Raw genomic sequence first — 25981 nt, 5'->3', positions numbered from 1 at the left:
AATGTGAATTGTAGCTGGAAATAAAACATACGACGATTTCACTTAGTATTTCTATTTATGTCTTTGTCTGATTTCCAGACGCTCGACGTCTATATGACGTCTTTCTGATAATTTCCGTGAAATTCCCTCAGGTCGTCGCACCAGTCGAGCCCAAGAGCATCGGCAGGCACAATCTGTCACCATTCACGGCGGCGAGTTTGCTCGAGCGTAACAGCAACACACCGCCACATTACAAGTTGCACGTTCCACGAGCAATAGACTCGATCACTCAGGAAGTGCCACGTAGCATGTATGCCTCAAGAGTGAACGCATCTGCCACGCTACCCGGCAAGGAAGCCTCCCTCGCGGGACCACGTGGCGCCGAGAACCAAATCCATCGTGACAAGGACGACGGTCTTGCCGCTATCTTAGCTGCGAAGATCAGGACGAAGGCGGAACTGAAACAAGTGAGTGGTTGTCTCTACTTAATTTTAATTGATTTGCACAATTATGTTAATTATACCGATTTCATAATTTATTACCTTTCATTTAGGTCGGGACCGGCCAATTTACAACGAAAACATCTTCCATACCTCCTCAAGATGTGTCATCGACGCCGAGAGGTAATTTAGTGTTATCTAGCGTAAAAGATTAGTAGTTAAATATTATAGATATTATTTTAATGATATTTTCATGTCAATTTGATCTATTCGTCTCGTCTCGATCATAGTTTGCATAATAATTGTGCTGTTTATTCAATTAGTCGATTGTGCTACAATTAATATTATCTTTGAGGTATGCATATAATTTTTATATTATGCACACAGAAATCGATAGTGCGGCTTCGACGTCGACACCACAGTCTGGTTCGTCCGCAGGTAGCCCACCGAAATTAACACGCGAGAAAACGGTCTCTTTGCCGCCCAGAAGACGTTTGTTTTCGAGAACCGATGAGGAAAACATACCGGTAACCGTGCCTGTTGCCGCCACGGTCGCGTCCACAGTCCCGGCTAGAGCGAGCGGATGTAGGAGTTCTTCCGAAACATCAGTCTTTGATTTCCGGGAGAGTGACTCCGAAAGCGAGATGCCAGTTCTCGAGCGACAAACCTTGGAGGAAATGAGAAGAGATAGAAAGCAGTTATCCAAAGTGCAACCTCCGATACCTCTCAATGATGCTGTATGTATGAATATGGCATCTTCTACGGATCTCGTGAAGATAGAGCTAAAGGTAAAGTACAGTGCAGGAATGGATAAAAAGAAATTTAAAATGAAGAAGGATATAAACGAATTATTCTATTTATGTGACTGAAATTTGAGAGATTTTTAGTTAGTAATAATTGATTTCATTCGTGTCAGTAACACATTAACTGTTCTTTCTCCTTCACGAATAATTTTTCTTTAATACATACAATATATATATATATATATAGATATACGCGCGATAAATTCAATGAATTATTTTAAAGTGGTATCTATACCATCTGTATATCTCATTTATTCACTATTTATATTAAGATATACACTACAACACACATTCTCTCCTGTGAAAAAATCGAAGAGATTCTAAAAGTAGATGTAAAAAAATATGCCCGTGTCTCGGCGTTTTACTAGCTCAAGTTGTTAACGTTTTTTATACAGCCATCCATCGTATTTGCTTCATATTGACTTTTTACAATTGTTTTAAATTATATAATAATTTTTTAAAATAAATAATTGACGTTTTTGCATGTGAAATTATGCGATGAGTCCGAATACAAAAAAACAACTGAGAAATACTTTTTTTTTCATATTTTTTCAAATTTTTGTATAATAATTAATAATATAATTATAATTATTATAAGAATCGTTTGATTTACCGTTTGTATAATACCGGTTTTGTATCATGAAACAATACTCCAACAGTATTCACCAAGCATGTCTTCCTTTGAAGCGTTTCTCAATGATCGCAATGTCTTGGTGAAAGCGTTCATCATGTTCATTACTGAATTCACCCAAATTTGGTAGAAAAAAATCCAAATGATTGTGAAGAAAGTTTTTGAGTGACAACTTTAACTTTCATTGCATGAAAAGCCGAAATCATTTCAGCAACAATTTCTTTTTGTAATTGTCGGCTTTTTTATTGCCCAGAAAATTTTCGATGGCTATCAAACCAGTAAGTCAGTACCGAGATACGAAATATATAATTCCTAACATCTACTTTTAGAATCTCTTTGAATTTTTTATGGGAGAAAATCTGTGCTGTACAGTATTATAAAAAGACATTTGATGATACTTAAAAAACGACTTGATCTCGTAAAACGTCGAGACACAGGTATTTTTTTTACATCTGCTTTTAAAATCTCTTTGATTTTTTCATGAGAAGAAAAAAAATCGATTTTTGTCATATTGTATTATAATTTACATTGTTCGTTTAAGAAAGGAACAAAAATATTTTTACACTTTTATTAAACGTTTTTATTTTTGTATGTTATATGAAGATCATATATGTATTTAAGTTGATAAATAACATTGTCATTTTTATACGTTATTTTTTATAATAACAATTTAGTAATGATTTTACAATTTTTTTATGTAATTCTTAACTAACTAAACGTTAAGATTATGCTAAAGTTAGGAAAGTCATTTTTAAAAAGTAACTCGTCATCATTACACGATATTTATTGAAAAAATAAAAGTAACGAGATACAAGTAACGCGTTACTTTTTCATTAATGAGTTTTCTGTGTGTGCGATTTTTTCAACTCCTTATAAGTAACGAATAACTATTCCAATCTTGGTATTATCGTTAACGTTATAAAAAGTTCGCATTATCATTACTAAATCGTTATTATAACGAAGTAAGCAAAAGTAACGACGTTACAAGTTATTTGCCATTCCTGTATGTATATATTAGATGTTGGAATTAATTCGTAGCGTTTTACAAGTGATGGGAAGTACTTTCATTAATGTATTTTTTAATGCTCATGTGAAATAAATAACATTCTTTCATTAAAAAACGCTACGAATTAATTCCAACACCTAATATATGTATATTGGGAGCAAATGGAAAAGATAATATTTATAATACTACTGTGATCAAAAAGTATTCGAACTTTATTTTTTAAAAATTGCGGGAAATCTGTAAATCAAATCCATTTTAGCTAAGTTAGTACTTATGTTCTTCACATTTGGTAAAAAAATCATGGCGTACCTTCAAGCCGTTTGAGAATGACAATTGTTTATGTCAGTGATTTGTGTGTGCGGCGATATTTATCGAGCAAAGAATTTGTTTGAAATTTTGCGTTACGAATGAAATTTCGTTCACAAACGCATTTAAAATGTTGCAATCATCGCCATAAGCTTTTTGCAACATTTTGAATGCGTTTGTGAACGAAATTTCGTTCGTAACGCAAAATTTCAAACAAATTCTTTGTTCGATAGTTTTCAGTAAAAATCGCCATGCACGGTATATCGTATAATACGATTTTTTCACATGATTTCCCCCCTTCATAGCTTTTTTTATTAAACTTTATACTTACTGCTATAATATTGTATAAAATATATGTTTAAATTCTTTCTTTTTGTCTTTAAAAATTCTAGTCATCGTGCGTTTTTACTTACATTATAATTATAATTTATTAATAGATATAATCTTTGTTTGCAGGAGAACGATAAAATTAACGACATGGATCCATTCTGGAGTAACGCCTGTGATAAGTTTATGGAGCAATTACGCGCGGGCGATGCCGTAAAGAAACGTGGACGTAGAAAAAAAGTGAGTGGTATCGCAACATCGAAACTTGAAGACGCAGTTAACGATAGCGACAAGGAATCGGATACCAATGCATCGCATTCTCGAATCAAGCCCGAAGACATCAAGAAGGGGATATTTAATAAGGATCCATCTAATAAAGATGATACAAATTCGATTTTCAAGGACGTTAAGATTAAGACAGAGCCCGGATTGAGGAAGGAAGACGATAAACACTCAAGCGATGATTCAGACGAGGTACCGTTAATTAAAAGAACAAGACAGGAAGTGAAGAAGGAAGATAGTGATTGTGATGAGGAAGTGATATGCCGAAGAAGACGAATTCGTAGAATTAAGCTTGAATCTTCCAGTGGTAGCGAATCCTCGAGCGAGGACAGTGATGCTAGTACCATATTTGGTCATGGTTCTTCAGTTGCTGACAGACTTCGAGCTAGGAAACGATCTATAGCTAATGTATCTGAAGGTATGAAGCTTCGTTCGAGAGACACTACTCCTCATAAGGCAAAAACAGAGAAGGAATCCAAATTGTCGCCTCCTAAAGGTGGAGCGTCTCAAAAAGCGAAGCCAAAACCGTTATTCGGTGACGGTAGTGATTTTAGACCTGGTTGGGAAGAGGAGGTTTACGTTTACAAAAAATCTCTAAGAATGCCACCCAGATTGATTACAGTGTCAAAACCATCGCGTTTTCACCGACTATCCACGTCATTGCCAGATTTAGATCCTGGTTCGCCGGCATTGTCTGTCTCGATGGATAGTTCCGACGTGTGTCTCAGCCGTAATAAGAGAGACAGTGACATGGAATCTAATTACAGTTTCAGCATTATGGGACTTGGCAGTAAGATTGATGACGAAGAGGCGACTTCATCAACAACAGTTTCTTGTCCTCCGAAGGCAATGATGAAACATTTCCGATCGGATAACAATTCTATTGTCGATGTTCTCGCGCAGAAAGTCGGTGGTAGTCAGAAAGATTCAAAAAAGAAACATAATCTGAAAAGTAATAAGAGCAGTAACGTTAATAAAAGTAGTAACGAACCGGAACTTTTACCAACTCCAAGTCTTGCACCGCTTCTGTCGTCCGAAACATCAAAGAGCCCTAAAAACAAGATTGCATTGAAGAATAATAGAAACCCGATTAAAGTTACCAATTCCGTCCTCCTCGGTTATTTCCGCAAAGAGACGGTGAATAATTTCCGTGACGCATTCAAGAACAATCACACATTGCCCAATGAATTCTCCACTCTAGTATTGAAGAGTAGAACCAGAACGGAGACGAAAGTCTTGAAGAAGGAAACTACTATTCGTGAAGTGTTCGGCGAGGATAGGCCTGCGTCAGCCCCGCCGATGCAGAATCGCGATGACACATCGCAAGATGACGATTCGCAGAATGAAACGCCGGAGAATGCATTAGGCAAGGTACGAACATTAAAACAAAAAGTGGTGTCTCGTTTGAGGAACGCTGGTATACTGCGAAGTCACAAAGCTATTGCGAATTCGAAACGTCATCTATTAACTGTTGAGAGGCGAAAGGATCTCCTCAAATCACTTGCTAATAAGAAACTACATCGTATTAAGACTGAGATAGAGCAAGAAGAGACAAACGACATCAGAGAAGAGGAAACTAACGAGATAGAAGATGATAAGAACGATTTGGAGACTCGTCATAAAAAGAAGTTGAAACTTCGACCTGGCCGACGAAAATTCCGTTCTGGATTTGATTATATTCGTAAGAAGAAGAAGCCATTAAAAAAAGACGAGGCATTGCCAAAGGAAAGGAAGAGAGTATGTATATATTACACATTTTTACGTATATTTTTATCTAATTCGTTGGCTTCCATCTCTTTAAGATTTTTTATATGTTATTTTTTTAATATTATTTTGAAATGCGATATCTCACTTTACAGCAAAGTCAAGCTAACAAACCAAGCCCGGAGTGCGTAGCCGATATTCAGTCTGAGATTAGAACGTGGGTTATCAAGAAGGGCGTCGGGGAAACCATATTACACCGCGCTGCCCGTCTCGGTTACACGGTAAGATAATGATTACGTTGCTACGTCATGCGACAAAATTAACTATTTGCGCGAATTACGATCTAATCTACTTATATTCCGCCGCAGGACGTGACTGCTTATTGTCTGGAGAAGCTCAATAGTGCGCCGAGTCCTAAAGATAACGCGGGATATACACCACTTCATGAGGCGTGCTCCAAGGGTCATCTGGAGATCGCAAAACTCTTATTGGCTTACGGTGCGAACGTAAGCGAGAGTGCTAATGGTGGTATCAGGTAAATACTTTCGTTAAATTTTTTATAACTTTTCTTATGTCAAATCGACGAGTAACTTGATAAATGTAGGCGGTTATAGATTATGATGATTGATAGAGAGTTACATACATATATATATATTATTAGACCACTTCATGAAGCGGCGGAGAATGGTGCTACAGAACTTGTGCGATTGCTATTGTCATACGGTGCCGATCCATTATTGGCTACTTATTCCGGACAAACGCCTTTGATGTTAGCTGTTGATACCGATGCTAATGCCATTCTAGAACAGCACCTGGCTGATATCCAAGGTCGTACCACTGTGCCATGGTCATTCGCTGGTCCATGTTCAATTTTTGGTACGTTATTGTTAGCACAAATTTTTCAGAATTCTTAAAAGTTTTGTATCATATATATATACACACACACACACACACACACGCGCGCGCGCGCGTGTGTGTGTGTGTTTCAAATATATATTTTTAATCTTCTATGGAATTCTTTTTAGATCCAGAAGAGACGGGCTACAATCCTCTCGATGATGTTCCATCGGACAATCCTGAATCAGATGAACTAGATGATATCGAAATGGAAGTAAGCGACATCAACTTGCCTGTCTTGTTCACCTTGAACAATGATCCCGACAAATGGGTGCTGCTTCAAGATCTTATGGCGATTTTGAAGATAAAGAGTCGCGATGCTCTTCTCCGTCAAATTAATCCGAAAGCACATTCTGGACCGCCTGCAATCGCGCATCGTGAGGTGATGCGTGAGCTAAAATTGCCAGATTTTTTGGAACAATCTCGTTGTTGTCACCTATTGAGCGGCGGCGAAAGGATTAATGTGCGTGGTTCCAAGGTCATTCTTATCAAGTACAACGACAAAGTGAAATCTCTGTTGAACGTAGAGAAAGTGCTAATCAGCCTTAGGTGACAAGAGGCTTCTCTGGGGCGATCATCTCCCCAGATATCGAAACCATCAACTTCGATTTCAGCCAAGGAACATCAGAAAAAAGTTGAAGGCAAAGCTGTAAAACGCGAGCGGCAACATGGAAGAAAACGACAAGAAACACGTAACAAAAATTCTGCGGATTGAGCGATTTATTCTTTAACCGATGCCCTATCAAAATATAATTAAAATTATATAAAAATATAGCGATTTTTAAGAATTATATTGCTGAACAATGAATAATATTATAAGAATAGATCATTTTGATTATTTTATGAAGCATCGAGAAAAATGATCAGGTTACTGTTATGAAAATAATCTTAAAATCTGATGCAAATTTGTTTGTCTGGAAAACTCGTCTCTGAAGAAAGAAAGACTGATCGATACAACAATGAAGATCGGTGCTTTTACGTGTCTAAAGACTGACTTCTCGATTTATCTTATGTTTCGAAGGTAAATCGAACCGATACTTTACTCCTCTCGATCTCTTACAGTGCAGAATATAACGAAATGGAGCTTGACTAAAGTGATAAGAGATACGCACATATAATCGGTTCCGTTCCTTCATTCAAGTGATGAATTTGTCAATCGAAATAAAGAAAATCGGTATTCCCGATCGGTAATCCCGATATTATGCCGGGAGCGTAACGCGCAATTAAATTAACTTCGAAGCACATAGCTGTGCAAATGCAATTTTAAACAAAACTATCTACTATTTAATGCGCAGCTAAGAGTGGGGAAACAACTACCTGTGACATTATATAGCAGTATTGAATTGGGATATATATATATATATATACGTAATATATCCATAGAATGAGAATATTTTATTAATTCTCTTAAGGACTGAACAAATAATCAGAAGTTTGTTAATGTAACGTTTATAAGCGAATGAAAAGAGGGAGACATGTTGTTTTGTGAGTGATTAAGGCGACGGGAAAACGAATTCTTTGAGAGTAGATTTTTCTCAATCGTTGAACCAAGTCTCGGAATAGTAATAATAAAAATAATAATAACATAAATAGTAATAATTATATTAAGAGTGCGAGAAAACGTAGCTGTCATACCAGATATATTTTTATCTCGTACGTGGCTTCAAGAAGTTTCTCTGTTTTTAAGGGACTTCTCTCCGAGATTTGTAGAATTAAAATGCGCGCCCGTGTGCGAATATTAGTTTTCCTCTTTGAACTATTACCGAACGCGTCATTGGAAGAGTCGACGTTAAGAGAGTGTAACATAATTACTATCGCAAACGATAACGTTACCACAGTTTAGTCTTTGTTTTTTCCTTATGTTATAAAAGAGTTTTGTATATTATATGCCGTGTGAGTTATATTTATGAAATGTGTTAATTGACCATTCGAATAGGTGCTTGAAATGCTAAATGAGTTGAATTTCAATTCATTGAGTTCAGAATATTTGATCCATTAAGAAGACACCGTCATACATATTAAAGGTGCATATCTGTTGTCTAGTTCTATTTTTAGTATTTCATTATTTTTAATATTCTGTGTTGCATAACTGTACAGTTGTATTTGTATGTATATTTATGTATATATGTATATGTTATATATACATTATATATATTATATATACATTACAATATGTATATAAGTACATAATATATATACACAAATATACGTATTATATGGAGCTGTGTGTACATAATACACAAAAAAATCAACTTTTAATTTATACAAGTTCTTTGTTTTTGTACAGCTTCCATTGTGTGTAGCAATTAATTTTAATTTGAATAAAACATAGATTCAGCAGGTGTCAATGGCTCAATTTTTGTAATATGGGAAGTGCAATTCGCGAAATAAACATTTTTGTTTCGTTGATGGTCTAATTGTAAATATATGATTATTTCTAAGAGTTTAAAAAAGATAGGTAATTACTTTGAAGGACTAAAGCGGCCAAAAAAACCGTTTGAAAACGCTCACTGTGCAATAATATATCCGTTTTTTACACTTTGTCTTCAAATTATTTCTGTTTTTGTAATTATGCCAAGATAATGTTAACGCGTCGTATCGGCGATTGAAGACTCGCTAAGAAAAAAAACCTCTAAAATTAAGAAGAGAACTTTGTATAGAGTACAAGAAAATGCAAAATGTAATAAATAAAGAAAGAGTCAAATGGAAAAATATCTAATAATAAAATTTTGTTAATTTTATTGTAACTAATTTGATGCATAGAATTTTGAGAAATTAAAGAAGAGATAAATCAGCGAGTTTCGATCATCAAAGCGATGCTATGTATTTGATTAAAGCAATTTAGGAATGCAAATTTTATATTATAAGAGAGGTGAGGAATTATTTTAAACTTGGACGGAACCAATTCGGGGAAAATATATCGATTGTACTTATTGTCTCGCGACGTTCCTGTATTGATTTTTGGACGAACGAAGATATTAGCATATGCGTAGGAATGTTATGAGATGAGAAAAAAAGAATGCGGCCAGATAGGTTCGGTTTCGTTTAGGATGCTTAGAATGCTGTAAAATGCGTTTATTTTAACGCCATGTGCAGCACAGAGATTTCAATCGTTATAATCAGTCTCAGGGAAAAATCCACGTGTATTCTTGAAAATAACTTGGTAGTGTACTGACTACAGATGCGTATGCCAATGCGTGTGTTCGTGCAAGCGACGCGTATCAGTGCGTATGAGTGTATAATAGCTAGTTGAAGAAAAAAAAACTCCCATTACAAGGGATAATTAATTAATATCGTTAATATTATTGATATTTTAATTAATGAAAGAACGATTTTATCGAAGTATGTAAAAATTTAGTTAGATAATGATTTGAAAATAATTTCGTTAAGATTATCAAAATATTGATATAGGACGTTTTAACTGATTGGAGAATGCAGTATTGTCATCAATGCTCAAGGGGAGCATAAGTACCTAGATGCATTAAAATAAATCATAATATTGTGAATTTTTTTGTAGAAAAACGAAAAGAGACAGAAGTTGGATTTATTTTACCGTAAAGAATGTATTTTTCTTTCTTTATCATTTAAATTTTATTAAAAAGTAATAAAAAATGGCATTTTCTTGTGAAGCTTGTTTTAAAATATAATTTGCGATAATCATTCACTTCCACAAAATTCATCTAAAAACAAAACGACATAAGCTTTATAAAGTTGAAACATAAATATAATATTTGACGTAGCTGTTTTCCAAAATATTGCATTTGAACAAAATAACAGTTAGTCAAATATCAATTTTTTTATCAAAAATTTTGTTTATTTTTTGGTTGCGGACAAAAAACGGAGCATCCTTTTTAAAAATCCTATGTAAAAAACCAGTTTTGAATGTCTAGAAAAAGTAATTGAAAATCACTTTTTTTTGGTTAAGCCATTTTCAAGATACAGTGGTCATGCATTTTCAAAAACATGTTTAAAAAAAATGCGTTTAAAGTTTTACAATGACCTACTCCACACAGGACCATAAAACAAATTCTTTGCTGCTTGATGAAAGCTATATTCGTTTAGTTGTTTAGCGCGCTCGACTATAATTTTGTGCAACTTCTTCCTTTTTCGTTGGATCGATTTATTGTACAGGAATGTTCTTTAAAATATCAAACAAAAATATATTAAAAATTTGGTTTTTTGAATCCTAGGTATCTATGACCCCGTAAGAGTTCTATTATTATTTTAATTATTTTAATAATAATGAAATATTTTTAGTCACACATCTCTGTGCATCTATTTAAATTTGTAAAAACTTTAGCAAAATCGTTCCTTTCATTTAATTAATATTGAGTGATATTAATTAATGTTGTTACGACGCGATTTGTTGCGTAAGCGACAGCGTGCACTCGGGCGACTCCTTATAATTTTTATTTAGCTAACGATGTCAAGTGGATAGGGGCGCGGTTACATTATGCCGATTGTATATACATATTTTCAGAAAGGAAAAACGAAATAAAGATAAAGAGGAGTGAAACGCAGAAAAGTTACTTTTCTCTCTGACAGAATGATAAGAAACCGTATGTACGTACTGTATCTTTTATTCTTAAGTAGTTAAAGTGTAAGTAGACCGCGATATTTGTTTATAATAGGGTATACTATTTGTGTACAATATAAAGCATTAACCGACTTTGAGAGTCACGTTGTATGACATGAGATGAACTAAGTATGTATATATGTTGCGACTATTAGAAATATTATTTACTATTATACTAGTACTCCGCTATTACTACCGCAACTATAGCTACTATCAATACTGCTGCTGCTGCTGCTACTTCTACTACTATTATTACTATTACTACTATTATTATTACTACTACTACCACCACTATTACTATTACTACTATTACTACTACTACTACTATTATCATCTATGACTACGCGCTTTTTTATTGTACCATATATACATAGTAGTTAAACGATGGATGTAAATTTTCTTAGTCGTGTAACATTCACACAACGCCTCTCCCTTCTATTGCCCTCCTTGTATTTATATATTAAAAAAAAAACTTCTAAATGTGTTAATGCTGCTGCTTTAATGCGGATAAAGAAAAACAGAAGTTATATACAAATATATATATATAAAATATGAACAAATATATAAATATAAATAAATATATATATATACAAATATATATTTTATTTCAGAGATTTAGTTCGAAACAACGTTGAAGCTGATGAACAAATTAGAGTCTTACTGTGATTCGTGTAAAGAGGAAATCGTTATTATTGTCATTGCCGTAGTCGTTACAAGCGAGTCACGATGGACCCGACGAATAACTTTCTAAATGAAGAAAAAAATATTTGTGATTTTTTTTCGCTAATAACAATAACGAGTTATCCAATCGATGTAATAAAAACGAGTATTTTTACTGAAACTCTTATTCCTATTCACTAATCCCAATCACTTAGTCGCTAAAACCAGCTAAAACACATACATATTAAATATAAGATTTTAATTTTTTTATATCTTATTATATCTCAACATTGCAAAACTTATATTTTTATTTTTTTATGTACAAAAAGATACAATATTAAAAATGATAATTAACTTTTAACTTAAAATTGATTTTGAAGATACATTGTACCAAGTAAAAAAAAAATTGTCATTTATCTACAAACATGTAAGCAACAATGTTAATTTTTTAATAGAATATTCTTTTACTTTTATCAAAATATTAATTATAATTAATTATAATTTTAAATATTAATATTAATTATAATATCCTCTAAGTAAAAGTAAGGAATGAAAAAGAGAAGGATGGGGATACCAAACTACAGTAGTAAAATTGGTAAAACGTTTATTAACTATTTAAAAACGATGAAACAAGGTGAACATGAGATTGACAATTTAATAAGTAATATTATTAAATAGACTATAGAGGTGTATAATAGGTATCTGCGGTAATTATTTCTCTTTATATACGGTCTTTTACATCGAGACAGATATCTTTCAACTCGGCGAAGCCAGGCCTTCTGTCCTTCAGGCACAAGCCGAAGCTCGTCGCTTCGTACCTCATTCTATCTCGTATGATATAATCGCGCTTAATAATAATCTAGAACTCGCGATATAGGAAAAAAATAGCCCGAAAGCGTGTCCGCGCAATATTATTGTTCCTCGCGAGTGAACGTTACTACGAAATAAGGAAAAGGAAACGTTCGGCTCTATTACAGGCGACAGAAGTGATCGTCGCGTGTTGCGCCCAAATACGTTGGCTCATCATCATCGTCATCATCATTATCATCATCGTCGCCATTGTCTTTCGTCATCGCGACTCATCGCGTATTTCCATATCACGACAACAATACGGCTATATTACAATTAAATTACCGTAATAACACCCCGTGTTTGCAACAATTCGATTTCCCGCTCGTGTTTCATTGAGAGAATCAATTATCGTACCTTCTCGCGCATGATTAATGCTACGGAAACGGAAGGAGCAAGCGGACAAAGCATCGTGCATAGTGCACGCGATCGCGAGCTCGCAGCGCGATGAACAAGTGAAGGCCAAGCGATGGGATATTTTTTTTTTATTGAGTTTTATTCAGGATGCGAGTTTATCGATGAAGAATATTCGCTTATTATTCGGTGAATGCAGTTCTCATTCTACATATAGAACTCAATTGGCCATATCTGCGTCTTCTTTTCTTTTCGTATCGTTACAGTTTTGTCCATTCGCACCTTTCGCGATTCCCCCATAGAAATCGTAAGTACATTAACGAACATGATTTTCTCCTCTTTTTTCCCCCTTCAGCCGGATGCATTGAAGATCTCGTGCAAGCTAGAGCTCATGATCAACAACGACTGCTGGATCCGGTGCCAAGAACTATATCTTAAGATACGAAGGAGCAGCATACATCTACGCTCGCGCTGAAGCTTTATGAGAGCGCGAATGATCGGCATGAAAATTCTTTATCTCTTCACGATGCTGAGTGACATCATGTATCCGAAAAAAAAAGCCGACGCGCGTGAAAGAAAAGCCTTGCCAGGCTTGTCTTTCCTCCCTCTATCTCTTCTTCTTCTTCGACTCTTATCTTTACTTACTACGCCTTTCCGTCTCGATACACGCGAGTATATTAATATATATTTACAATAATACCTACTATAATAATAATTTAGTAGTGATATTTAAATTACAATAGTATTTTTTGCTCTTTCTCTTTCTCACTCTCTTTCTCTCGTTTTTCTTTTCTCTCCTCGTATCGCCCATTCCACAAATATAATGTTGCACATAACCCAATTACTGGCTTAGTCATCTAGCTGTACAAAACATTATATATCGTTATGTGTATCTAGCATCTAAAGATTTGTCCTGTGAGGTTTCTCTTCTCTTTTTTTCTGCTTTTTTTACTGTTTCTTTTAATCCTGTGAGGTTCATTAACACATACACAACGTCGCTGGGGGGCTACGGTTTTTTTCTCTTATCCGCGATACCCCCGTTTTTTTTCGAATCGAGTTCGTCGAATTCGCTCGACGTTCTCGGCGCGCTAACTGCGCTTAAGTACATTAAAAAATACCGTGCCCGAGTATGACCGAAAAAGCGTTCGCATTTCGTAGCTAATAGTTCAGTCGAATTCGAGAGAACTCTTTCGAATTGCCCGCTAATTCAGTTTCGACATACGCCGATCTAATCTTCTCGAGCAATTGTACATACATACAACGCCTCTAAATTCTTTCGCGAGGTTAATTAATAAAATTAGGGACGATCACACACACGAATAATCGACGATCATGCGATAAAAGTTACGAATTTCTCTCCGTCATTTTTTGTTATCAGAAACATCAGTCACGATAAAATTCAACATGATGAGCACGCCCGAATGCTTAGTTTTCCTCATTTCCCTCTTAATAATCTTCTATGAGATTTTGAACCTAGAGGAGAATAAATCACGCGTCCCGATTGACTTTATCAGTTCTCCGCAGGGAAATGGTGATATCGTGTGTCCCACCGTCTTTAAGTATTCTTTCGGCTTAAATTCTCTGCGGCGATTTACATGTGTTACGCGTCTTAAGTAGGGACTTTGTGCTACATGGATATGGGATACGGGAGGGAAGAAGGGATTAGGAAAGGGTGTTAGAGCATCACTTAATTATATTTATCGTGAATAACTAAGCTTGTCGCCTCGGTGGCAGGGTCCAGGCGTTGGGCCCATGCTGAGCGTGGGGGGCAGGACGTCACAGCTGCTGGTCCCTGCAGGGAACCCAGATGTTCGGTCCTGATTGCTCGGAGATGACTTCCTTCACTTTCACATAAATTTCCTCGGGAGTGTCTCCTTGAACGACGGCTACAAATAAATAGCGATTTAATCGTCACGATAAGAATATTTTAATTGCGTCAAATATTGATTTCTCTTACAGATTGATTTTTTCAGATTTTAATTGATTTTAATATGTTGCATTACGTTTAGAGTGTTTGCAACAATTACAATATAAGTATTTTAATAATAAAAAAAATCATAAATAATACCGTAGTTTAGTTGAATTTTATTTGTTAAAATCGATATTAAGATTAGAACAGGATCGCTTATGTAAATATATCAATATATGAGAAAAACATCAGTTACAGTCAAAGTTAAGTGGAATATAATATATCTACATGTACATTTAAATAAATTAATCTCAGATATATGACTGTGCATTGATTTCTTTCGGATTTGTAACACAATCAAACTGAAATATTAATTCCCTTAGATTATAAAATTGAATTTAATAGAAAGTCTTGTAAATGTAAACATACCAGTAAAATATTCACCAAATTCTTGTTCCATCTTGAGAGCACGCTCGTACGTCTTCTTCGCTTGCTCTTCGGTCATCCTCTTATTCATCTCCCTGTAAAATTACGAGCGCTAGATTTAGTAAAATAAATAATAACAAAATCTGTGCGTATTAAAGATCGATTACTGAACTTACATAACAGACTCCACCGATTTCGGCTTGATGAAGATGGCAATAGGATAAAGTTGTGCTACTTGTAACCTCTTGATAGCATTCCCACTCACATCAAGAATGCAGTGCTTGCCCTGTAAAAGCAACAATTACAAACATTTTTGATAATTTCTCATCAATATAATACAATGTGACGTAAGTAAAGTCTGTAAAAAGTTAATTCTACTAAAATTATGCGTACCTTTTCAGCCACTTCTCGTACAGATGCAACGGATGTTCCGTAAAGATTGTCGTTATATTGTCCGGCCTCTATGAACAAATGATTTTGTATATCCCTCTCCATTTGTTCCCTCGACGCCACAAAATGATAATCTCGTCCGTCTACTTCATATTCTCTTCTACTCCTAGTTGTGTCTGCAGGCAAATGCGCAAAAATCGATATACAGCTCCATAAGAGAAAAAACTCTATCGTTGATCATCATTCAATTGTCGAGCAACTTACGTGGAACACAGCTGCCAAATTTATCAGGGAATTCGGAGATGAGATCATCATTGATGCGATCCTTGAGTGGTCCGAGAACGATCACGGGACGCGTATACTGTATCGTCAACTGCTGCACAGCCTCGTACGAAAGCACGTTCTCTTCGCTGCCTGCAATCGTTTAATCAAATCTATATTCACGATTCTGCGACGCGCTTCCGAAGACTCGATAGAGGCCTCATCTCATCATCATTACAAGCAATCTCGCAATCTCCTCCGAACCTTCGGCGCACAAGTCCACCCACTCAGATATAGCAAAGAAAAATAAAAAGCAATAACATTCATCCATGAAGAGAATAAACACGACCTCCTTCCGACCCCGCTTCCGAAAGACAGGTTGCTCTCCGACGACGGTCCCCGATGATGTCATTAATTAATTGACACTTCCACGAAACGGACGTGGGACAATGTTACACACAGAGCGATATGCGTTCGTCGGAGCCACTTGAAACAATCTCTGGCTGATGACTCGATAGATCAGTCATGTCCAGTAACAACTGTCCTTCAACTGTCTCAAGCGGACCCGGCTCTTAGTTTCTATTGGCATTTCGGACAAGTACACATTTCTCTCGTCGGACGAGTCACGAGCATGCTCTCAGCGTTCGGGCGAAATCGAAAGCAGGAGGAAAGCTGTACCTCTTAATGACTAAAAAATTTAACGATCCAGGAACGTTAGAGGTGCATAAATGGCGTTAGTACGTATAGCGACTATAAACCAATACTTGGCTAAAGAGAGAAAGAAAGAAAGAAAGAAAAATAGAGAGAAAGAGAAAGAGACAGACAAAAGAAAGTTGGGGTCTCCATTTGTAATCAATACCGCGCGCTGCTAACACGTGTTACGAAGTTGATATTAATGTGGCCATGTCGCTTCTTCTCGGGTTTCAATTGCGATAATCGAATACGTGGTCCGAAACTTTCGGAATGCGCAAGCATGAGGAAGAGGAGCACGACAATGTGTTTCCAGCGCGACGAGAAGAAGTGACACAATTTTTTCGTCTATTTGAGCGTTCTAATTGCGTTCTGCTGCTGTTAATGTCTACAGGTTTTACGAGCGAGGAAGAGGAGGTAGAGAGTGGCGAAAAGAAAAGAAAACGAGAAAATAGGTCGTGATAGCAGCATGTTGCGCGGCCGTCTCAATTGTACGCGGAGCGCGTCTCGTCAGTAATTTATCGCAAAGAGAAGCTCGAAGAAAATTAACGGATGTCGAAGGAAACAGACGTTTTCTCGATTGGTGCCTTAAACCGGCGTATTGTATTCGCGATTGCTTTTCAATTTCGATCGTGAGTTTTATCGTTGGAAAATAAAAGAGTGAAAAGTTGTAGATCGACGGATGATTGTGTTAACTCGCCACGTTACACATCGTAAAGATAATGTAAAATCGATAATAGCGGAAACACGAGAATATTGACACATTATCTTTCTCCGCTGTCAAATTATATCTATCTTATGCAACCGCGGCAATATTTAAACGATTTCTGCGACCTTGACCCACATCCAGAGATCTTCAAGTAAGAAATTGGACATTTCGTTTAGACAATTTCCAATTGATCCGCTATATTTTTCAGGACGCCTAAGAATAAAAATTTGTTGGTGATATATTCAAATTTGATATACAAAGAAACAGATATACATTTATTTTTATATTTGCCAAGGAGACCTCCAAAGAGAGTCGAAACGAATACTTAATTATACCACTAATTATGGAATACAGGAGTAATAAAAAAAATTTCTTACTTTGTTTTACTTTACGTACTGATTACCATACTCTCATTTTGGCCTTGTTGGTTTCTACTATTGATTTAAGAATAAGATAGAATGAGATACATGGATATCTAAGTAGGTCCTGAGAAATATGGCAAATCAAACGTATGATGTCCAATCTCTTAACTTGAAAATCTCTACCCACGGCAAATTCGCGTAAGAGCGGAAATATTAATGGAAGATCAGAAAATATCAAGGATAGTTAGCTGACACATGGATTGCAAACAACGTTATTCGGTTATTTTAAACACGAATTTTTTTTTTTTTTTTTTTTTTTTTTAAGATAATCGCCCGTTGACAGGGTTACAATCGTCTGTGATCTGCGTTAGTTTTCCTAGAGGAACAAATCGGCTCTTTGTGTGCGCGCACTGCGCTCACACTACGGTTCACACATTTGCTCTCGGCTACGACTTACTAAGCTCGTCATTGGGCTCGTCGCCCTCCTTTTCCAGATAAACTAACGTGAGTTCCTCCATATACGGCAGCTGAACGCGAAACAAAATTTCTCTACTCCCTGTAGCGCAAGATAAATCTTGAATAAATAAGAAAAGAAAAAGATCAAAATAAAGAGAGATAGAAGGGCAATAATGTTAATGGTGATGAATGAGAGGTGAATGATGGACGGCGGCGATGGAGGAAGAGTGGCGGACAATCAAGGTCCTAAGATGAGATTCTAAAAGAGTCGTATGCGAAATTTCATCGATAGACAATGCGCTTGTGACAAAAGCTCTCGATATATAATCAGCGAACGTTTCAAGTTCAATTCGAAATCATATTCGAAATCAAATTGCAAATATTGTCCCTATTTTAAATATTATATAATAAATTCTGCTTTAATTCAAGCATAGAGACATAGGAAAATAAAAAAAACGTATTTTTTATATATTGATTTACATTCTTAACATTTTGTATCATATTATTCCTTTATCAATTGTTCTATAGTGTATTAATGTTCATAGGTGCAGGTTATCTATATATATTTTTTAGGGGTTTGAATAAATTTATACATATGCTTTAACTGCATGAACGTCATCATTGTTAACTAATGAAGATTTCGAGTTGACCTTTCCATCTCGTATGAATATGCATACTTCCATTGAAACAAAACAATAGATATGCTATACTACCCATGACGTATAATAAAGGCTGGCATCATATATTTGGTTGCTGAATTATTGCTGACAAATGAATGCAAGCGTGATCGATATCTCTCGCAAGGATAGTAGACGAATAAAGGGATGAGATTTTCGATCAGAACGTTTCACAAATACTACAATTATAAATTCTGGAGCGTCATTGTTGTATAATTGCAACAAATTTGAGTTATGCTGAATTCTCTATATACGTGAACGTTAACATAAGCACTTATTTTATGTTAAATAATATCGCAAGAGATAATGAACGTTAACGTGATAATGAATACTAACATAATTCTTGTACCAATATTAATTATATTAATTACATTAATAATATTAATCTATTCGAGCACGTGTGTAATTGCGAAACAATATCGTGATCGAAATTCATTATCGCGCGTAGCTGACCCAGGCAATACGATCTCTTCAGTGTGAGGAAGATTATATAGGAGAGATATATTGTACATGTATAAAAAGAGAAAGAGGAAAAAGAAAACTAGATAGAGAAAGAGAGAGAGAGAGAGAGGAGGGGAAGAGGAACTAAAGATAGCGAGATAGAAAGACTAGGAATGAAGAGAGAAGAGAGAGACATGATTACCTTCAGTGTTAGTGTCGTCCTGGGTGTAGCACAGCATGAATGCTAGAACATAACAAGTTGAATACATTTCAGTATACGTTGCGTACTAAATAAGCGACCGTTAATTATCGCTAGAATTAATTAGAAGCACTATAGATTTTCGGGAAAACTCTCTCCTACTGTGCGCGCGCGATTCCATTTGCTACGCACGGGATGGATTCGATGGACCATAATGCAAATGTGTTTGTAGATTCGAGAAACGACACGCGAATTTGAATCGTCCGAATTATTCCTTTCTTCAAAATCATGATTGTCGTAATTAAATATCATCATAACTAAATATTTCGTGAAGAATGCAAATTCCCTAGTGGAACAATCGCGGAATGTTCGTACGTTATGTGTCGCACGTTATTTGTGGAAGCATTACGTTGAAGAGGTAATCGTAGTAAGCGTAGTTTATATCAAAGTGTTTTTTTTTTACGACATCGATAAATAAAATCGTTAAAGTCTCGCTCGTTACGGAGACACTCATGCTTGAGAAAAACATCGCGTAACATAAAGAAAAAAAAAACAATATCAGCTGTGTGTACAACTCAAGATTGTAACATTCTTTCTTTCGCCGTCAGCTAAGTGATGTGTATCTTCTTGTCAAACACCGAATCGCGTATTATGTCATTCGAAGAGATTTCTTTTCAATCTAACATGATGAGAATGCGACGTACATGCATCTAGTACTTCAAATAATTTCTTTTTCGGTTTTATCAATCCGGAAGTGTTGCTGAATGCATCTGATGGAGGATGATGTGCTTCATGACATGATCTTTGAGATGAATGGGATGCGTGTTTACCATGTCAATTATCCTTTGGTGGAAGAAAGTAAAAAAAAGAAAAAGAGAAAGAGAGAATGTAAACTACTACTGTCTGAGAGGAACATTGCTCTACCGTGCTGGACCGTTTCTACGGACTATCGGTGAACCTAATAGTGAAAAGCCGAAAGTTAGAAGCGGAGTCGAGAGCGTATATAAGAGCGTGTCGGTCGGGATGTTAGTCTAGAGACTCTGCACGAGGCAGAAAAGTTCAAGGTGCAGCGTGCATGCGCAAGCGAGGTCGAAGGACGCAAATGAAGCTACTGCGGCTGCTAAATGATGCGCGGTGGTTCTCCGCAAGCAACATCGCGCACATTGCAACATTTTGAGATTCAATCTCGACCAAAACTCGATTTCGATCCGAGACAAAGCCAATTACATTAAAAATAAATACTGTAAACAATTTTTTTTATTGTAATCAAATAAGATCATGCATTTCTCAATTTTCTTTCGATCGTTATACATTAACAATTTACTTCACTGTTTTACTTCAATTTGTTTCACGAAAAAGATTTTGCTCTAAAAATCTTTTGCTAAATACGGATCTAACAATATTTTGTTGGATTATGGAAGTATTTATATAGAAACCTCAAGCATTTGTGTGTGATAAACACGCAATATGTACTGTAAAAAATTTTAATATTACAGCAACCAACTTGAGTATCACACATAATTATTTTGTAGTTCAATAAAATTATTTTCAGATCTGTATTTAGCTAAATTTTTAGATACGTCCACAAAATTGTGTTTTTCTTTTCGTATGAGAATAAACAATTAGAACAAAAATATTTCTTTAGATTATACACGGAAAGAACAGTTTGCTAAAATATATAAAAGTTTAACTAGTATATTGACTTGAAAATTTTGTTGGGCTCTATCAAAATAATTACATAGAACGTTTAAATATTAATGAGAACGCTGCAAAAAGTTTTAACATTTTAGTAATCAGAGCATCCTACATAATTATTTTGATCATCTAAATCAAATTATTTTCAGTTTTGTCTAGTTAAATTTTTAGACACTTCAGCAAAATCATTCTTTTTGTGTATGTAATTATTCTTTAATTCAATATATCACTAAAATTTCGTCTCAACTCTCGTGTTTTAGCATAGATTTTGAAGCTTGCGTCACTGTTGACGTTATTGCATATGAAAAATGGCGAAAGTGCATATTTACAGAGCTTATTACATGTCTAATTAAGATACTTACGGGTGGGATCGTTCTCATTCTCAGGTGTGGTGGGCGTTCCTACACAAGCAGGCAAAACAAAACACATGTCACGTTTTCACATTGTAAAACACACAAGCTCATTCGGGGACTTGGGCGTGTCTGATCGGGGCTCATCGCACCGGAAGTTGGGACTTTATCAATGATTTTATTTGCTTTTCGATTTTTACACGGAAAATCATGTTACACATCGATAATGTTACACTTTGATAACAACTCTTTTTATAATTGTGCGTTATGAAATCTTGAAGAATTCATTTTTACAACGATAATGAAAGAAATTGTACACATATTAAGTAATTAAGTGAATACTGATAATATCGTAGAATAGACGCGGAAAGTTGCTTTACTAGAAGAAGAATATTTTTCTATTGTTACATTTTGTACATTATAATGTCCTCAGTTAAACTTTCCGAGTTTGCTGCAGGATGTAGAGTTATCAATAAAATTATTAATTATTAATAAAAATTGAACCCATCGATTGCGAAGACTGCGGCCCGAGGCTTGAGGGTGAGGAATAATTTCATAATTCAGCGGTTAAATCGTACGATATAAATATAGGCGAATACATATGGCGAGTAAAACATTAAAACACAGTAAATATGGATCAGAACATGCACAGAACGTGCAGGAGGGGAAAAGAGAACAATCACATTCTAGACACTCACGTTCCTGATCGGAGCCATCCTCGGACTTATCGTCTTTGCTCTTCATGAAGGGGAACTTCCTGCTAAACGAGAAGTTCTTCTTCTTTCGGTCAAGAGTTGATTGCTGAAATTAATAAGTTTTCTATGATCAACAAATCATAAATCTCATAATTTCGTTGTACATCAATGAATTCATTTCATGAGAAACAATTTTATCAAATTCATAATCTTTGAAGAAAGTAAAATATTATAAAAATAGAAATAATGTTTGCGTAGAAATCTGAAAGCATTAAACTATACATGATAATTTTTAATAAAAAAACGCTATATTTACAATCTTCTAAAATAAATTAGTTCTGTTATAATTTTCTCTTTATTGTCATTTTTGAAGAAATTGGATTCTTTTAGAGAGAAAACATTACAACTGAAACATTTGTCACGCAAATTTGAAATTAATTTTTTGGCCTTATCAAATTTGCAGACTGAAATAGTCATACGGCTATTGATTGCGATAAATATTTAATTAAACATTTTTCCTCGTTAGTAAATGAAACAATGTCGAATGGACACGTATTTTCGATTACGCACGTTATCCAAACGAGATTACGAATTATTTCGCATCGCGAAACCGTAGTTTATGTTGCAAAGAAATCTCATTAAAAATTTTCCTTAATTTAAGATAATAATGTCAATCAATTCTTTTATCGCTTTGATCAGGGTATGTACTATCGGAATTATTCAAAATGAATTCCGATAGGAATTGTTCAATTATTCCCTAGATTTTTATTTTATTTTCTAGAGATAACGAAATTCCAATCAAAATCTATTCTGAACAATTCTATTATACATGCTCAGATTTTATAAAATTTAGCCTTTTACCTCGAATAAGCTCAAAATAAGAAATCAAACTTACAATTAATATAAAAAAATATCGAGATAAAATTTTGAAGATAAAAAAAGGTTAAACCAACTACATTTTTACTAAAATAATACATAATAATTAAACTAATTTTTATACATAGCAAATTTCATTGATATTTCTAATACGAGTTGTTACTTTAATTTTTAGCAAAAGAGAAAATTTTTTTCCGCTATATTTATATAATCATCTCAAATAATAATAATAATCATATATAATTATAATTGTATTATAATTCGTGATTTTTCGTCATTTTCAGAGAAATTATGAGCTTCAAGAAATTCCCGTTTTTACTCACCTTATCGAGAATGACTGGCATGTGCCCCTGGAACTTGACAGAGCGGTCCCTGGCACGCTGCTTACGTTCCCATCGCCTGCGCGAGGGTATTATACCCAGACCTTCTTCCTCGCCCTGTGGGGTGACTCTTCTTGCCTGCCACCATTCGTCATCGCTAGCGTTCGTCACGTGCAAGATTTCACCATAACGGAACGCCAAGCCGCGGCTCGGCAGACCATCGTCTTTGTTGGGGTCGTAATCGAACAACGCTCTTTGGGGAAAAAATATTGTCATATTTGCCTTCATATTTTACACAAATTATCTATTTATACGCGAAGCTATGTGTTAATTAAATGTCGTGGCTTATTTCGAGTTTATAATTAGATTGATTTTACTAAAATAATACAATTATCATAAGAATGTAAATACTACATAATATTCTAAATATGATTAATAAAATAATATAAAAATACAAACATTTCGATTTACAAAGCTTTCTTCAGTGTCATTCTTCTTATTTTATGTAATCTGTCTTAACACATTTTGAAATTCGAATTTTATATAAATTGACGCATCACTACTGATAGTTTTTTTTTAATATTTCATTATATGCGATATCTAATTGGTTCGTTTATTTAATAATGTATTTTTGCTTCGTACACTGAAGAAGACTTCGTAAGCCGTAAAACGTTTGTATTTTTATATTGTTTTATTAAATGTATTTAGAATATTACGTAGTATTTACATTCTTATGATTATAATTGTATTAATTTAAAGTCAGTCTAATTATAAGCTTGAAATAAGCTACTACTCTGTTTAATTTGTTTTGAAAATATACGAGAGAGAGAGAGAGAGAAGAAAGAGAGAGCATTTTCACTCTAATTTTAATTAAATGTGTTTAATCCGAAAGTAGTCATTTTTTTTACATAAACGATCACTGAGGATGCTTTAAGTGATTCAAGTCTCATTTAAAATCACTACTATTAACAATATATTGTATATTATTAATTGTTTTTCATTTTGTTGACATTATGGATTTTCTTAAAAAAGTATCTAAGTAGAAAACAAATATTAAATAAAATAAACATAACTAATGACTAAATAGCTTAAAGTGACATTTTTTAGAAAAATTTTATTCATAAAAAATAAAAGTTTTAATTAATACAACGCTTTTTAATTACAGATTTTCGATGAAATTGCATATTTAAAGATTCATAAAGAATAATCATTAAAAAAGAAAAAAAAATGCATAAAAGGAAAAAGGATAGTATTCACATAATTCACATTTAAACATAAAAACATCAGATAATCCCGGTTTAAACGGTTTTGAAATTGGAACCCTATGTGACAAATGATCGAGACGAAAAATAATCGCAAAAGTATAATTACCTCACGTAGAGTGATTTTTTCTGAGAGGTCCTCATGAGGGTGCCTGTCATTACATTCTGTTGCGAGATTTGTTGTTTAAGATCCTGGATCTTCGCCTCAAATCTATTATAATCCTCCGGTTTGTATTGCACCACGATTGTCACTGTTTGACCAGTACCCTGAATACACATAAACAAACCAAAATCCGTATCCATTATTTTCGATTAATCACAACTTTTGAAATTTTTTGAAGAAAGTAATTTATAAATACTACCTAAAATCAAAATTATTATTTATGTAATCAGTATTTTCAATATTTAATATTTTAATTCAAATTTCGGTTAATAAATGAAATTTCATAACAACTTTTTTTTTAGCGGATTATAATTTTTTGCCGAAGCTAAAAAGTGCTTTCCAAGAAGAGAGACAGATGACATAATGCAACACAATGAATCATTAGATTCTTATTGTTTGCCAACGTTAAACGAAGATGAAATAATCACTGTATTATACTATATCTGTTGTTGAAAAGCACCAAAAGTAGTTGAATTATGTAACAATTATATATTATTTAAATAATAACAAAGCAAAACCGAAGATCTCACCTTGAGAGCCGCGGCGGCCTCCTCGTGAGTGGCTGTTCGGAGATTGATACCATTAACGCTCAATATCTGGTCACCTCTGCGTAATTCACCACTGAGATCGGCCGGACCTCCGGCTAGAATGAACGAGATGAAGATACCTTCACCATCTTCACCACCAACGATGTTAAAACCCAGACCAGGAGAGCCTTTATTCAATACCACGGTTCGAACTTCCCTGAAAAAAAAAAGAGATGGACCATAACATTAATAATATTAATAATATTTAACATTAATAATATTCTTAGAAATGTGAAATTGCTGCAGCAATTATTATTGATGACTGGATAATGTATGTGCATTTCTATAAAATATGCTGAGATTATATATGTAAGTTGATTTTCTGCTGCAACCTCAAGAGCACCGAGGAGATAAATTAATTTATAAATATTTATAAATCATAGACAAGCGTGGATGTTCTCAATTTAAGATTTACGTATTGCGTGTCAACGCACTTGCATTTTAATCGCGAATCAAAATGCAAATTTTCGCCACGATTCTTATAGGTACGATTATCACGTTAACTAGAAGACCGGTCGGGAAATTCATGCCGTCATGCCATGCCATAAATTTCGTAAATTTAAAATCTACTTCCCCATAACGAGAAGAATAATGCGAGGACTTGCGCGAATGATGGCATCCTAATTATGTACTGAACTATCCCGCTCCCGCACAAATATATCTTTGTACGAAATAAATTTCGGTGAAAAAATTTGAGAA

The 25981-nt window shown here is 34.7% G+C and overlaps 2 protein-coding genes across 19 annotated transcripts in view; one reads left to right on the top strand and one right to left on the bottom strand.

The window, feature by feature from the left end:
* The window catches only part of LOC105146404 (uncharacterized), a 207480-nt gene extending 195688 nt beyond the window's left edge, over positions 1-11792 (top strand). For 3 of the 4 annotated variants that reach the window (XM_087404043.1, XM_087404042.1, XM_087404041.1), the window contains exons 7-14: positions 132-446; positions 533-602; positions 807-1207; positions 3622-5511; positions 5634-5759; positions 5847-6013; positions 6140-6354; positions 6504-11792. In XM_087404043.1, coding sequence (XP_087260169.1) covers positions 132-446; positions 533-602; positions 807-1207; positions 3622-5511; positions 5634-5759; positions 5847-6013; positions 6140-6354; positions 6504-6928 — 3609 coding nt within the window. In that variant the 3' untranslated portion in view covers positions 6929-11792. The remainder of the gene's footprint in view (positions 1-131; positions 447-532; positions 603-806; positions 1208-3621; positions 5512-5633; positions 5760-5846; positions 6014-6139; positions 6355-6503) is intronic. The other variant, XM_087404044.1, reaches the window with a different exon arrangement.
* Positions 11793-12198: 406 nt separating this feature from the next.
* Positions 12199-25981, bottom strand: part of dlg1 (MAGUK family member discs large 1) — a 624340-nt gene continuing 610557 nt past the window's right edge. For 10 of the 15 annotated variants that reach the window (XM_087404046.1, XM_087404047.1, XM_087404049.1 and 7 more), the window contains 12 exons: positions 25226-25439; positions 24642-24799; positions 23274-23523; positions 22078-22180; positions 21392-21430; positions 19338-19379; positions 18019-18135; positions 15804-15953; positions 15543-15715; positions 15326-15435; positions 15153-15244; positions 12199-14700 (listed from right to left, as the gene is read on the bottom strand). In XM_087404046.1, coding sequence (XP_087260172.1) covers positions 14591-14700; positions 15153-15244; positions 15326-15435; positions 15543-15715; positions 15804-15953; positions 18019-18135; positions 19338-19379; positions 21392-21430; positions 22078-22180; positions 23274-23523; positions 24642-24799; positions 25226-25439 — 1558 coding nt within the window. In that variant the 3' untranslated portion in view covers positions 12199-14590. The remainder of the gene's footprint in view (positions 14701-15152; positions 15245-15325; positions 15436-15542; positions 15716-15803; positions 15954-18018; positions 18136-19337; positions 19380-21391; positions 21431-22077; positions 22181-23273; positions 23524-24641; positions 24800-25225; positions 25440-25981) is intronic. The other 5 variants (XM_011056632.2, XM_011056630.2, XM_011056634.2 and 2 more) reach the window with 5 other exon arrangements.

The sequence above is a fragment of the Acromyrmex echinatior genome, chromosome 3 (genome assembly GCF_024713525.1).
Source record: "Acromyrmex echinatior isolate Ae372 chromosome 3, ASM2471352v2, whole genome shotgun sequence".
Taxonomy (NCBI): domain Eukaryota; kingdom Metazoa; phylum Arthropoda; class Insecta; order Hymenoptera; family Formicidae; genus Acromyrmex; species Acromyrmex echinatior.
Note: the sequence above shows the minus strand (reverse complement) of the source record. Positions and strands in the feature narration are given on the sequence as shown.